The sequence below is a fragment of the Mixophyes fleayi genome, chromosome 7 (genome assembly GCF_038048845.1).
Source record: "Mixophyes fleayi isolate aMixFle1 chromosome 7, aMixFle1.hap1, whole genome shotgun sequence".
Taxonomy (NCBI): domain Eukaryota; kingdom Metazoa; phylum Chordata; class Amphibia; order Anura; family Limnodynastidae; genus Mixophyes; species Mixophyes fleayi.
The window spans coordinates 64,559,721-64,574,794 of record NC_134408.1 but is presented as its reverse complement, the minus strand read 5'-3'; the positions used below and the strand labels follow the sequence as shown (position 1 = coordinate 64,574,794).

The following is a 15,074-nucleotide window of genomic DNA, read 5'->3' as shown; positions in this document are numbered from 1 at the left end:
TTACATATTATTATTGTTATAATTAGAAGTAGTAGTAGTAGTATCCTTTATTTATAAAGTGGCACAAGATTTCCACAGTGCTGAACAGATTACAAACAATTGACCTTGCAAGGTATGGCAGCAATAACAATAAACGAGTTCTTCTAAGACTCCAAAAGCTCTAAGCAAGGCCAGTACATGTGTAGCTGGAGCAGAAGTAATACGTATTGAGACAGGAGAAAGGAGGGCCCTGCTTGTAAGAACTTACAACCTAAAGGGAGGGTAAACAGACAACAGGCACAAGGGGTAGTCAGTGAAGGGGATCTAGGGCAAAAGGAGTACATAAGAGGGACGAGGGATGAGAGATTGTGAGGTAAGTAGGCATAGAGAGATGGCTAAGTGGATGGCTAGTAGGCTTTTAAGAACAGGTATGTTTTCAGTGCCCGTTTGAAGGTGCACAGACTAGGGGATAGTCAGAGAGAAAGAGGAAGATCATTTAAGTGGAGAAGGACAGCCTGGGAGTGGGATGTGGAGGAGAGGCGACGGTCATTTGCCGATCAAAGGGGATGGGAGAGAGTGTGTATGGAGAGGAGGTTGGAGATCTATGGAGCGGTGGATGGAGAGGGCCTGTAGGCATCATTTACACATTACATTTTATTCATTTACTAATGAGACATTAGTTGTAATTTCTTCACACAAAGTATACAATATAACCCATGAAAATTTGTACCTTAAGTAACTATACCAACTAAATATACATTGTTGACATAGCAGTAACCTACTCATATGCAATATTGTGTATGTTAAATACATAAGTGACAATGAAATATCAACTGTGAATTATTGTCTATGAGCTGTCTTCATTGAGAAATACTGCATACGCTCTGCAGCATATGCCCTGCTCTGACTTTTCAAACAGCTGTATCTTGCACTGACCTCATATGCAGAGATGGATGCATTTACCTTCAATATATGCCTGACATCAACATGGCGAATATGCGACCATTGCAGGTCTGGATGCATCATGAGATAGGTCCAACACAAAATTGAATGTTTTTGTTTGTACGCCAGCTCTACATCACTCCCAGTTTGCACCTGGACATTTGTGCATGCAGGGAAAATACTGCCTGTTCTTGCAAGTATCACACACATACATGACAGATTTATTCTTACACTGAAATTTATAGTTGAGCTAGGATGCACCTCCCTCCCAGCTACAGACCTTTGTAGCAAAAAGGTTAGGAAAAGTACAAGGAAAAGAAACCCAGTGTGGCTTGCAAAAGTAGTAAGAATTGTGAAAGCAAAAAATATTGGTCTTTAAGAAATATAAGCAGACTCAGAATAATGAAGACAAAGAGGTATCTTGTTAGACAAAAGGAGGTGAAGAAAATAATCAGATGTGCAAAGGCACAAGCTGAAGAGAAAATGGTCTAGTCAGTAGGAAAAGGGAGCAAAACTTTTTTTAGGTATATAAGTGAAAGGAGAAAACCAAAATGAGAACTAGTAAGATTAAAGGCAGAATGTGAGTGTCTTGTTGAGTAAAACAAGGAAATAGCAGATCATCTTAATAATTATTTTGTCTCGGTATTCACTACAGAAATAGAGGGGAAGGGACCACAGTTAAGTTACAAGTATATTCTTAAAATTGAGATAGATACAAGTTACATAGGTTAAGGTACTAGCAAAACTCATAAAACTGAAAGTGGATAAATCAATTGGTTAAATGGTATACATCTAAGGACACTTAAAGAGCTTAAAGGGGTGCTGGCAGCCATTAACAGAATTATTCAACCAGTCACTGGTTACAGGAGTAATTCCGGAGGACTGGAAAAGAGCGACTGTAGTTCCACTGCACAAAAGTATAGGTAAGGAAGATCCAAACAACTACCAGTGAGCATTACATCACTAATAGGGAAATTGATGGAAACACTCTTAAAAGAAAGAGTTGTATAATATCTTAAATTAGTAACTTACAAGACCCCAAACAGCATGGATTTACTGGGGGGAGATCATGTCAAACAAATCTTATTGACTTTTTGGCTGGGTGACTAAAGTAATGGATCAAGGGGGGGGGGGGGTTTGTAGTTGTAGCTAATTTAGATTTTAGTAAGGCTTTTGACACTGTCCTGCATTGCAGACTGTTAAAGAAACTCTAATGCTTGGGGTTGATTTCTAAGATGGTTGAATGGATAAGATCTTGGTTGCAGGATAGAAAACAGAGTGTTGTAGTAAATTGAGTGTATACACAGGAGGGAAAGGTTACCAGTGGAGTACCCCAAGGATTTGTTCTTGAACCAGTGCTTTTTAATATCTTCATCGGTGACATTGCAAATGGTATTGAAGGGAAAAATATGCTTATTTTGTAGATGACACAAAGAGATGCAACAGGGTAGACACACCAGGAGCAGGGTTGTCTTAATGCATGAGCACGCTGGGCACGAACATAGGGGCCCCATAGACTTGCCAACTTTTCTGTATATTATTCCAGGGAATTTATGCAGAACCTTCAAACCCTCTTTATTAAGAGATTTAGGTGGACTAATCACTGTTATCTGTACATACGATCTTACTGTTGCGAATACATATCTTGACCTTGACGAAAACAACGTACACGTACTAATTGTTCATAAGTGGGTGAGTGGTTCTGTAAGTAGGGCCCCAGTGCACTACTTTGCCCAGGGGAATATAATGCTCTTAAGATGACCCTGACCAGGAGGGATAAAAAAATAATTGATGATCTAGGTAGACTACAGGAATGGTCAAGAGCGTGTCAACTACATTTACATGCCAAAAATGCAAAATCATGCACTTGGGTATTAAAAACACAAAGGATAAATATAGTATTAACAGCATTTTATTGGAAACTACTGAGGAGGAAAGGGATCTAGGAGTCACTATTTCAGGTGACTTAAACTCAGGTAAGCAATATAACAAAGCAATGAGAAAGGCAAGTCAGATGTGTGCTTGCATAGTAAGAGGAAACAGTAATACCATTGGTACGGCTTCATCTATAATACTGTGTTCAGTTCTGGAGATAATATTTCCAGAAGGATATAAATACATTAGCGACTGCAAAAATAAGGGCATCTAAAATGGTGCATGGCCTATGGCATAAATCGTATCGGGAAAGACTAAAAGGGCTTAATATATGTAGTTTGAAGCAGAGAAGAGAATGGGCGGACATGACAGAAACTTTCAAATATACAAAAGATTCTAAAAAGGTAAAGGAGCGAAATATTCTTCAAAGGAAGAGAAATATTAAAACACAAAGACATGCGCTGAAACTGAAGGGAAATAGGTTCAGAGGAAATTTGAGGAAAAATTACTTCACATAAAAGTCAGTGGATAACTGAAATAGCCTCCCATTAGATGTGATAGAGGCTAATCCAATAGAACAATTTAGACATGCTTAGGATAGACTAAAGGATATCCTTACAAAGAAATTAGGATAAAATAGGATTGGAGGTTACCATAGGTTAAAAAATGGGCAGACTAGATAGGCCAAGTGGCACACATTTTAAATTTGACCTCCCTGCAGTGCAGCATGATTTTGCCATGTTGCAAAATTGCATACTCTAGCTTTATCATATCAGTTTTTTTTAATAACTGACATGATAAATTTTAGAGGTTAACCGCACACGCTTCAGATTTGCTGCCTATATCCAGACTTCACATTGTCTCACTAAAACCAAATATACAATAAGTAGTTATACTGAAGCTGGAAGTGCGGATAATGGCGGTAACTGTAACTTGTCTTTTTTGACACAGTCCAATAAACTACCAGAAAATATCACAAAAAAACTTGCATTTTTTTACATTGTTCTTTCTAGGCATAAGGTCACAACTTCACCTCAAGACACAGAAATTGTAGATAAAGCAATAGTGTAGTACGTTAACAAATGATATAACATCACTACATGTGTTTTACTCATTAAATGCAAAACGTAGAGTTCAAATTTGTGCAAAAGATCAATCATGACCATCAATAAGAAATCCAGAATTATAGCTCCAAAAGTTTCACAAACAAACATATGTAGCTATTCCAGGGGAAAATGTGTAAAAGAACCGCCATACCAATTTAGGTAGTGAAACACATCAAAACATGTAGGGGTCTCCCAATGTTAGACGGAGCCCCTCATGAAAAATGCACTTACTAGATTTCAGTGTGTATACGCTTAATAATGCCCACATTTCTGGTCCTTCTAGTGGTTCTTAAGATGGTGTTTTTCCCAAAACTCAAGGATTTCCTGGATACTCCAAATGGATGCATTTATAATAAAACATTAAAAAGAGGAACATAGTGTATTACCCTTTAATAATAATATAAAAGCAAACACTTGTCAAAGATAACTGAAAACAAGTTTGTATATAAAAAAAAAATGAGGCACATTTTAATAAGGAAAGGCAATTCCTCCTAACAGGGATTAGATGTTAAACAGCAAAAAAAAACGGGGGTATAGAGTCCTGCAGGTAAACTTCATATCCCACCTCATGTTGGTCCAAACGGGTAAGGGATATTTGAGGTGAAGGAAGATGATAGACTTTGTTTTGGACCTGATAAGTTTTAGGTAGCATTGGGACATCCATTTAAAGACAGCAGAGAGATAGTTGGTCACACAACAAAGAAGAGAAGGGGATAGTCTAGTGGAGGAGAAATAGATTTTGGTGTCTTCCGCATAGAGCTGGTACTGAAGGCCAAATGAGCATATTATTTCACCAAAGAAGCGTAGAGTGAAAAAAACAGAGTCTTGTGGGAAGCCAAGAGATAGTGAGAGGGTAGGTTGTGAAGCAGCTGTTGGATAGGTAAGTGAGCCAGGAAAGAATTGTGTCATGGATCAGGGCTATTTTAAATAAAAAAATAAATAAATAAATAGACAAAAAAGGTAATTACCCTTAGGTCAAAAGTATAGGGGCCCCCATTTATTTTCCTAATAATGGAGCAACCATATAATATCTTTCTATCACAAATCCCTAGTGTCCTATAAAAAACAGAAATCATTTTTTAAAGAGACTCTTTAAACTTATTGGACCAAGTTAATCCACAAGTTCCTGGCACAAACAATTAAAAATCAAAGCTTAAAATAATAACTCTGACCCTTAGGATAGCTTTAACATTAACCAATCCAAAATCTGAACCAGTTTACTAATATACACAATTTAAGTACAGTTAATCAATCATAAACTTCTTCTATAAAACTATCCCAATTCCTTTCACAGAGCTCCAGGAGAGATACTCATTCCCCAAAACAAAATTCTATCAGTATTTGAAAATGTGCCACTTTGTTCATTCTAACCTCAAAGATTCTCCATCTAGAAAACTATCTCAGTTAGAGCATACCTGTATCTACTACCCCATCAATGGGGGTGTACTATCCTTCTTATACAGTATGATCCTTGCTCCAGAAACACCAATATTAGACACCCGCAAAGGCTGATGGTAGGCTAATGTTGGTGCTGCCCTAGAAGAAGAAGTGTGGGAGGTGATTGCTCTGAAGCTAGCAAAATGCTCTATTAGTGTAGCAGTTAGAGAGAACTCTTACAAGATTTACTTGAGGCGGTACCTGGTTTCAGAAGGTCTTCATTATATCTACCCCCAAATATCAAATCTGTGCTGGAGACAGTATGGACAAAGGGCATCTATCCACATATCTTCTGGTCTTGCCCTCTCATAGCGTCCTTCTGGAATGGCATCTCTACGGTAAATGGCAGCATAAAAGGACTAAAGCTGGGTACACACTACAGGAAATTTCTACAGATGCAATTTCTGTAACAATTTTACCATAACTGAAAGTCCAGATGATCATGCTGATTCACGTGTAAATAATTTACCTTAAGATCTGTGCTCTCCATTTGTCATAACCGTTTGCTGAAAAGATTGTGACTCTGCACACTCTATAGAGATTTGTCTACATTGCTGGTCGTCAGTGCATATACACTTCCACATTTGCCTGACATTGTTCCATCGTTGATAGTGATTTTTAGTCAGGTTATGCATCAAATTAAATGATATGATGTGCTCTGGTACGATAACACATGATCATACACACTAATGTGATATTGAATCTAACAGTCATTTATCGTGTGATTGGCATAATAGTTGGTTGAAAAACCTGTACTGTGTACCCATCTTAATTCTCAATCTCTCCCTTTCCAACCTCCTACTGTGCACACCTATACCTCATACCAACAAACTCATTATGCACATGTGCTGCGCTGCCAAGCTCTAAATAGCGCATAATTGGGAAAAAGACAGACCCCTTCCCTCATTACTTGAAGTAATTAACCGTATTTGGTTAATATCAAGCTTGCAGACTAACAGAATAAAAAATAAATCCATAAAATTTGGGATTTATGGTACACTTATCACAGCACCCCAATCCCAGGTACTGAATGAGCAAGACTAATAGTCCTACATGCTAGTATTTACATGTGGCTCACCCCTCCCACCACCCTTCCTCCCAAAAACCATCCACACTTTTCTCCAGGTCTAGACATTGTTTTTTAATATACATACGAAAATACTGGACCCACACCCAAGGCATACCAAACACTTTGCATAATTTATTCACTGTGGTCTTCTTTTAATTTGTTACAATTCAAAAGTGCAACTATTAATAGATTTATATTGCAATTTTCTCAGGGTTTATTATTTCAGAATTTGGAATCTCCTGTGATAGCTATTTTCTATTCCTATTACATTGTTAAACACTTACATAAAAAGATTTTTGAAAATCCCAATTTCTAACAGATGTCCGACTTTTGTCATTTTTTGTAAACATAGGGACCCCTTGCTTAAAAAGTTTTACAAATGGTTTTGTCTTGATACAGTGTTACAACATATGTTCTGTAAATAGGTATGGGGTAATGTGACCCCTGCCCTTGGTCAGCTAATATATATTTGTAGCCCTGTGTGGGATTGCTCAATTTCAGTTTGATTTAAATGTATTTTGTTAATCAAAAAAATAATTGAAATGAAATTTATGTGCAGCATAAAGTCATTGACATATCACTGCTCTTCACCAAAAAATGTGTACAGTGTCAAAGTATGTAGGCCTCACTGCTCGTAATTACTATACTGCCAATCATTATGGACATTTGTACTCTTCAGTCAAATGATTTTATAGAATCAAAAGTCCACATTAATAGAATGAGGACCTTGACCCAAATGGCCTTTGTTTTACTAACTTTCTGATTTTACAACATCATTGAGACAAATTAAATAGATTTTCATATGTTTGAATGTCCCACACTTATTTACCACGGTTTTCAAGCTCTGAAGGAGAGTAGTTATTGTTTGGGAGTCATGAATATATCCAGAACAATGGAGTCAAAATACAGAATCTAATATAAGTATCATATTTACACTTGTTCCCAAGTTAGACTGTGAACTGAACAATTATCTCAGATTGTTGCAATAATAATATGCTTAGGGAGGATAAAGTGAACAGAAAAAACAAGTGAGGGAGGAGACTGCACCAATTGAAAGACAGGTAAACATATGGAGTTAATGTGGGTGTGATGTAGATAAAATATGCTGCAAAAATCTTTATTGAAAAAAAAACATACATGTTTTAGTACATCTCACACAAATAGTTTCCATCAACCATAGCACATGCCACTACCTAACAGAAGTGGGGGGAGTAAGAGGGTACCTGGCTTGGCCCCACGGGCCTTTGAGCATAGTGCACTTCAGATATCTCTGTCAAATTACAGATGATCTTGTATTGTAATGAAGAAACGTAGCTGTTTTGTATGATTTAGTATGCTTTTGATTCTGCCAGTGGAAATGGCTACAGTTAAATGCAGAAATATAGCTACAATTAATCTCACCATATTATTTTTTACAGAAAATACAACAGCAACCACAAAATCAGAAGACAGTCATTATGCAAGGACAGACTATGCAGGTAAATGAATTACACATTTAACTATCTACTTATATTCTGCAATGTACGCTTATTATTAAGCATTTATGCCACTTGGCATCTTGCACAGAGTGACATCAATGACTAAAGAAGAACATAATGTTCTGTACTAAGACAGAAAGGTTATATCACAGTATACGCAAGCAAAACATGTTCAAAGTTTCATTTTTATTTCCTCGTGTCTGAATTTCTATTAAATAAACAGTCAAGATGCTGGAGAAAATATTGACTAACTCGTATTTTGAAGTTATTTTGTTTGTTATAGAACATGCTACATGCATGCACTCATTTCAGATAATAAAAACTTGTGTGTAACAAAGGTAGCCATCAAAAATAATGATAGTCGGTTTACTGTACCATAGATGAAAATTTCACTTGTGATTCAAAGAGCATATTTAGAGTGTGTGTTCCTTGTTTTATTTTAAGTGAATGGTCAATACTCCTTTGTCATAATGATAGAGTGCTACCTCCATATAACCTTATAAAAAAACTCACTGAAGAGTTGCATTACTGTTTCGAGTAAATGTGCAAGGATAAAACAATTTGTAATACCTTCTCCCATAAGGTTCCAGTAGCAGTGACAGTAGCTGAAAGTCAGTGTTTGACAGTATGATGTGAGAGAGGTCTTAAAGATACACTAACGAGAGATCACTCCATTATATTTATCTGTAAAATTAACTTTATTCAGCAAGACATTTTGTGCTAGAAATAGTCAAATATGTATGAATATTATTCACAAATTGATCTCAACCTTTTATTTAGACAATTAAAGCAGTTGACAATAATGTAGTCACTGTATCTTATTTCCAGACTGTTTTTCATTCTTGGCGTTTTGTTTCGGTGTTTTCTACATAACCACACAAACAGGAGGGTCATGGTAACAAATGCACCACCATACATGTTTATGACAACCCAGCACATGTTTCCTGTAGGGTAATAATGGACCTCTTATGAGACATCTCTTAAAAACTGAATATTTATTAGCCTTGTATGCTATTGACGTCTGTACTGAACTGTTCGGATTTATGCCTACAGTGGTTGTCGACCAGTAGACATTCTATTATATAATACACATCAACATGAATAGTAACCAAACATAGAGCTAAAATATTAAAAACAGTAAATTGCATTTTTATATTTTACAGAATATGTGTACTTTCAATGCTCTTGCAGAATATAACTTTATACAATATTACGGTTTTGCAGTACCCAAAAGAAAATTCAGTTAGAAGGGCAGACTGTAGTATTGAAAATATATTTTACAAACAAAGCACCATAAACACTTTTTAATGTAGAATATATATATATATATATATATATATATATATATATATATATATATATATAATTGCCCCAGGAATCCTTACACTGGTTCATCTGGATCCCCATAGTATGTTTGATAGAAGGAGAGAATGTAGTATATTTTTGTCAAATATCACATAATGTTAACCCATATAAGTATATATATATATATATATATATATATATATATATATATATATATATATATACTTATATGGGGTAACATGTGATATTTGACAAAAATATACTACATGCTCTCCTTCTATCAAACATACTATGGGGATCCAGATGAACCAGTGTAAGGATTCCTGGGGCAATTATCTTCCTGGGGGCAATTGTCCTCCTCTCTGTGCCAGCTATCCCAAACTCTGTGTGAGAAGATGGGGCTGTCAAGAGCTTGAAAATAGGGTTTCAGGTTAGCTTTAGCTTGGGTGTCCCCTTTCAAACTGTGTTTAATATTGATTGGATTGTACTGTGTTATCAATGTTTGTATGCATGGTATGTCTATTGTATATTCTTAAATGTTGTCTGGTGGGGTTGAGCCCACTGCTATTATTGTGTAAACATGCCTTTGTTTGTGTACTTCCTTTGCATCCTGGCCATTGCATTTTTACACCGGCAGCAGGTGTTGTATCCTGTTTAGCAGATATGTAGGAGCCACACACCACAGGGTCCCTGCTAGTGAGCTGGTGACTGAGGAAGTCCACTGGCAGCTCCTGCCCCTAAATTACCTGGGATCAAAAAGATACAGATGCAGTGCCACGGGGGTCTCTCTTCAGGGCAGTGTTGAGTAGAAGTCACTAATCCTGTGGGACTCATCCAGGATTGTGCCTGTGTGGACACTGAAGCCTCTGTGAATTATGCTTTATTTGTGGCTCTGCTCAAAAGCAGGAGGACATTGATCTTTGTCCCTACCTTAGAGGAGGGAAAAGCATGGCTGAGACAAAGAAGCTTGTAAGGTAGTTCACAGTGTGGTGAACTCTCTGGTATTGTCAAATTATTGCTATTATTTATACATTATTTATATTTGCTTTTTTATATAAAAGGGTGTGTTTTTTACCCACTATGCCTAGGTAATTTATTTAACCTACGTTGAGATACCGTTAAGGCCAGTGCAAAGGGTTGAATTACAGACAGACCAGTCAGCTGTCAGGGCTAAACATTATCCCGGTATCCTCATACTTTGATGTTACAAAATACAGGACAAAACAGCAAAGGCATACTTTAGACATTAAGGGGCAGGTTCAATTGGGAGCGAAGTTTCTGAGAACATCACGGCCACGCTATATTACTGTTTATACGTTAAAAGTAACGCTTACTTTTGCTTGTACCTCTATGGGGTGTGAGCAAAAGTGAGCTGTACTTTCACTACAAAAAAGTCACCATGTAGTAATAATAAAAAAAAATTTTTTATTAGGGTACAGGGCAAGTGTGAAGGAGTAACAGCTTTAAAAGTGTTAAACAGAATTAAAATGAAAGATTAAGCTTGCACACTCATACTCATGCTCTGATCCTAATGTAAATCTTATAGAAAATGTAAGGCATAACAGTTCAGTATGTGACTAACTGCAGGCTACGTTTAAAAACCGAGCCCACCCGAATTTTGCGGGTCCGAGTACCGAGATGAGCCGACTTAGTACTTTCGCGTGCCCTCGGAAGTGAAAACGAGGCAAAACCTCATTGCTGAATAGTCAAATCTCGCGAGTTCTGTATTCTATAAGTACCACCCTCACGGAGATCCAGCGCCATTTCACAGAGAGACACAGAAGGGGTAGCAGGGTTGTTGGCAGTCTCCAGTGCAGTTGGGCAGCATCATTAATGAATGAGAAAGAGGAAGGGTGGCATTGCTCTTGGGAGTCTCCAATGACATTGTACTGTGACATAGCTCACACAGAAACAGAAGAGGTGGCAGTTTTCAGTGCTAAAAAAGACACATTGTTTGGCTGGCAGTGGAATTAAAGTCTACAGTGACATTGTACTGTGCCATAGCTCACCATAGCTCACCCAGAAACAGGAGAGGTGGCAGTTTTCAGTGCTGAAAGCTAAATTATAATAATAGGGCTGGAAGTATTTTTAAAATTCTCCAGTGACATCGTACTGTGCCATAGCTCACCCAGAAACAGGTGAGGTGGCAGTTTTCAGTGCTGAAAGACACATTGTTGGGCTGGCAGTGTAATAAAAAGTCTCCAGTGACATTGTACTGTGCCATAGCCCACCCAGAAATAGGAGAGGTGGCAGTTTTCAGTGCTGAAAGAAAAATTTTAATAAAAGGGCTGGCAGTGTTACTTAAAGTCTACAGTCACATTTGTACTCTGTCATCAACATGGATTCACATCAGTCCACAGAAGACCAGGAGTACCAAGCACCTGCTGGCACCGGTCATGCTGATAGTAATCCCTCTACATCATCCGCTAAAGCCATTGTTAAAGTGCTTAGTGTTTTTAAATCAGGGAAACAAAAATGTATAAAAGCACCTTTTACCTTGGTAAAGAAAAAACACCTGTAATCCAGGCAAAGTTAAGTGCTGGAAAAATTTATCTGCCAACATGCCATTCTACACACACAGTGGCAAGAAAAGAATTAGGCCTTCGCTTTTCTCTACGAGTAAGGTCAGTCATGACGATACAAGACCTTGTCATTCAGACTCAAAAAGTGGTGCCCAAATATTTTACGTGTAAAAGCCGAGCTGGATGAAAACAGTAAGGCATTAGAAGAAACAGTATGTTCAGATTCAGAAATGACACAAATCCCTGAGGTGAGTCTATCTACGTGTGCTAGGTGTAAGCTTGACCTTTCTGATACTATACTCATAAAGAGGCCTCCTTTCAGCATTTCTACAGATCTGTGGATGAGCAGCCCAAGTGTATCCAGTGATACACAAATTGAGGATGCCACTTCAGAACTGAAACAGGTTGAGGGGGATATTTGTGTGGCTGACAACGGCGCTAATGAGAATGTTGATGAGGATGATGTTTGTGTAAGTCTTACACCAGTGGAAGCAGTTCTTGCACATGATAAGAAGAAGGCCATTGTCATGCCTGGGCATAAAACCAAAAAATCCACCCTTTTATGTGTGGAATTATTTTTACCCAAATCCTGAGAACAGTTGTCTAGCAATTTGTAGCATTTGTAAAGCCACAGTCAGTAGAGGTAGGTACCTTAACCATCTAGGAACTAGAGATGCTCAGACTCGGCTCCTCAGAAACCGAACCCACCCGAATTTAGGAGATCCGAGTACCGAGCTGAGTCGACTCAGTACTTTAACGCTTTTTCGGATTCCGAAACGAGGCAAAACGTCATTGTGACTTCGTCAGAAATAGGATCTCGGATCTCGCGAGATTTGGAATCTATAAATACCGCCCTCCACGGCAATCTAGCGCCATTTGAGAGAGGGGTACAGAAGGGGTAGCATAGAGTATAGAGCAGTTGGGCAGGTAAAGTTAGAGAATTGAAAGAGGAGGGTGGTACCAGTGTTAAAGAAAGTAATCATTGACATTCAGGAGAGCTCCATAGCTCCAAAGTTAAATCTCACTCATTGCATTAAAATACAAATACTATTGCTGCTGGCAGGGTTGATGTAAATCTGCAGTCCAATTCTACTGTGTTATAGAGGTAACACACAGATAGGAGAGCTCCTGTGTTAAATCTCATTGCAGAAAAATTCAAATAATAGTGCTTACAGGGTTGATGTAATTCTGCAGTCCAATTCTACTGTGTTATATAGGTAACACACAGAAAGGAGAGGTGCGCTGGTAATTCTCATTGCATAAAAAAAATATATATATTGCTGTCAGGGTTGGTGTAATTCTGCAGTAAAAGTCTACAGTATTATATAGGTAACACAAAAACGAGAGCTGCATTGCTAGTTGTCATTGCTGAAATACAAGTACTAGTCCTTGCAGGCTTTTCTTCTGAATTTGCACCAAAAAGTGTAGGGTGTTATATACACCCAAAGATAAGAGCTCCATTGCTAATTGTCATTGCTGAAATACAAATACTAGTCCTTGTAGAATTTTCTTCTGAATTTACACCAATAAGTGTAATGTGTTATATACACCCAAAGACAAAAGCTCCATTGCTAATTGTCAGTGCTAAAATACAAATAATAGTCTTTGCTTGTTTTTCTTCTTAATTTGCACCAAAAAGTGAACGGTGTTATATACACCCAAAGACAAAAGCTGCATTGCTCCATTGCTAATTGTCATTGCTGACATACAAATACTAGTCCTTGCTTGCTTTTCTTCTGAATTTGCACCAAAAAGTGTATGGTGTTATCCAAATGGATTCACAGCAGTACACAGAAGAGTAGGAGCAGCAAGCAGCTGCTGCCACCAGTCCTGATGATAGTAATCCTGTACGTCATCTGGTAAAGCCTATGTAAAAGTACAGTCTTTTTAAGTCAGGGAAAAAAAACATAAAAAAAACACCTTTTACCATGGTGAAGAAAAAAAAGAGCTGTAATCAAGGAAAAGTTATCTGCCAAACAAAAAAAAATTGCCAACATCCCATTCTACACACGCAGTGGCAAAGAAATAATGAGGTTTTCGCCTTTCTCTATGAGTGCGAGATCTAAAATTGTTACTGAGGCATCTTCTTGTAAGGTCACTCGTGACCAAGCAAGACCAAATAATTCGGACTCCAAAAGTGGTGCACAAGTTTTTTTTATGTGTAAAAGCCGAGCTGAAAGAAAACAGTAAGGCATTAGTGGAAAATGTATGCTCAGATTCAGAAACTACACCAATCCCTGAGGAGAGTCCATCCACGAGTGCTATGTGTAATCGTGACCATTCTGATTGTGTACCCATAAAGAAGGCCCCTTTTAGCATTTCTGCAGATGTGTACCTGAACAAACCAGAGTGTAGCCGGTGATACACCAATTGAGGATGCCACTTGGAATTGGAACAGGATGTTGTTTGTGTAAATTCTGCACCAGTGGAAGCAGTTCAGGCACGTGATAAGAAGAAGGCCATTGTCATGCCTTGACATAAGACCAAAAAAGCCACTTCTTATGTGTGGTATTATTTCTACACAAATCCTGCCAACAGTTGTCTAGCCATTTGTAGTGTATGTAAAGCCACAGTCAGTCGAGGGAGGGACCTTAACCATCTAGGAACCTCATCCATGTTACGCCATTTGACGCAAGTTCATGGCAAGGTGTTGGGAAAATCAGAAAGTTATGGTAGAAAAATAACAACAAGCAGTCCATCATCAGCTAGGAATCTTCTCTCACCTACATCCCGACACCTGCAATCTACACCCACAACACCGTCCTCATCAATATCCTCAGTAACGATCAAAGTTAGTTCTGCATCCAAGTTGCTAAAGCTAGATGACTCCTCCACTATCCTGGATTCCTCAGAAGAATGCTTGAGCTTTAGTCCCACTGCTGCTGCTGTTGCTCCTGCTTGGGGTGAATCTTCATCCCAGAAGCAGACCCAGAAGAAGACTACTAGTAGTTTACAACAATTGACTGTTAAACAATCTTTTGCAAGAGGAGGCAAGTATGAAAGCTCTCACCCAGTCACAAAGCTGATCACAGACGCCATGGTGACTATGCTCGTATTAGATCTGTGCCCAATATCCAATATTAATGCAGCTGGTTTTAGACAGTTACTTGAGGTCTTATGTCCCCGTTATCAAATTCCAGCATGACACCATTTCAATAGAAAAGCTATTTCTCACCTCTACCAGAAGGTTCATAAAAATATTATTATTGGGCTGCAAAATGCCATTCTACCCACTGTACACTTAACCATAGATATGTGGACAAGCAGAACTGGGCAAACTAAAGATTATATGACTGTGACAGCCCACTGGATTGGTGATTCGCCTTCACCGGCAGGAACAGAAGCAGCATTTATCCAAGTA

General features: G+C 38.1%; 1 protein-coding gene across 3 annotated transcripts in view; it reads left to right on the top strand.

The window, feature by feature from the left end:
- The window catches only part of TMEFF2 (transmembrane protein with EGF like and two follistatin like domains 2), a 656,761-nt gene that overhangs the window by 508,513 nt on the left and 133,174 nt on the right, over window positions 1–15,074 (top strand). For 2 of the 3 annotated variants that reach the window (XM_075179935.1, XM_075179937.1), the window contains exon 7: window positions 7,827–7,886. The exons of the other annotated variant lie outside the window; for it this stretch is intronic. In XM_075179935.1, coding sequence (XP_075036036.1) covers window positions 7,827–7,886 — 60 coding nt within the window. The remainder of the gene's footprint in view (window positions 1–7,826; window positions 7,887–15,074) is intronic. 3 annotated transcript variants of the gene reach the window in all.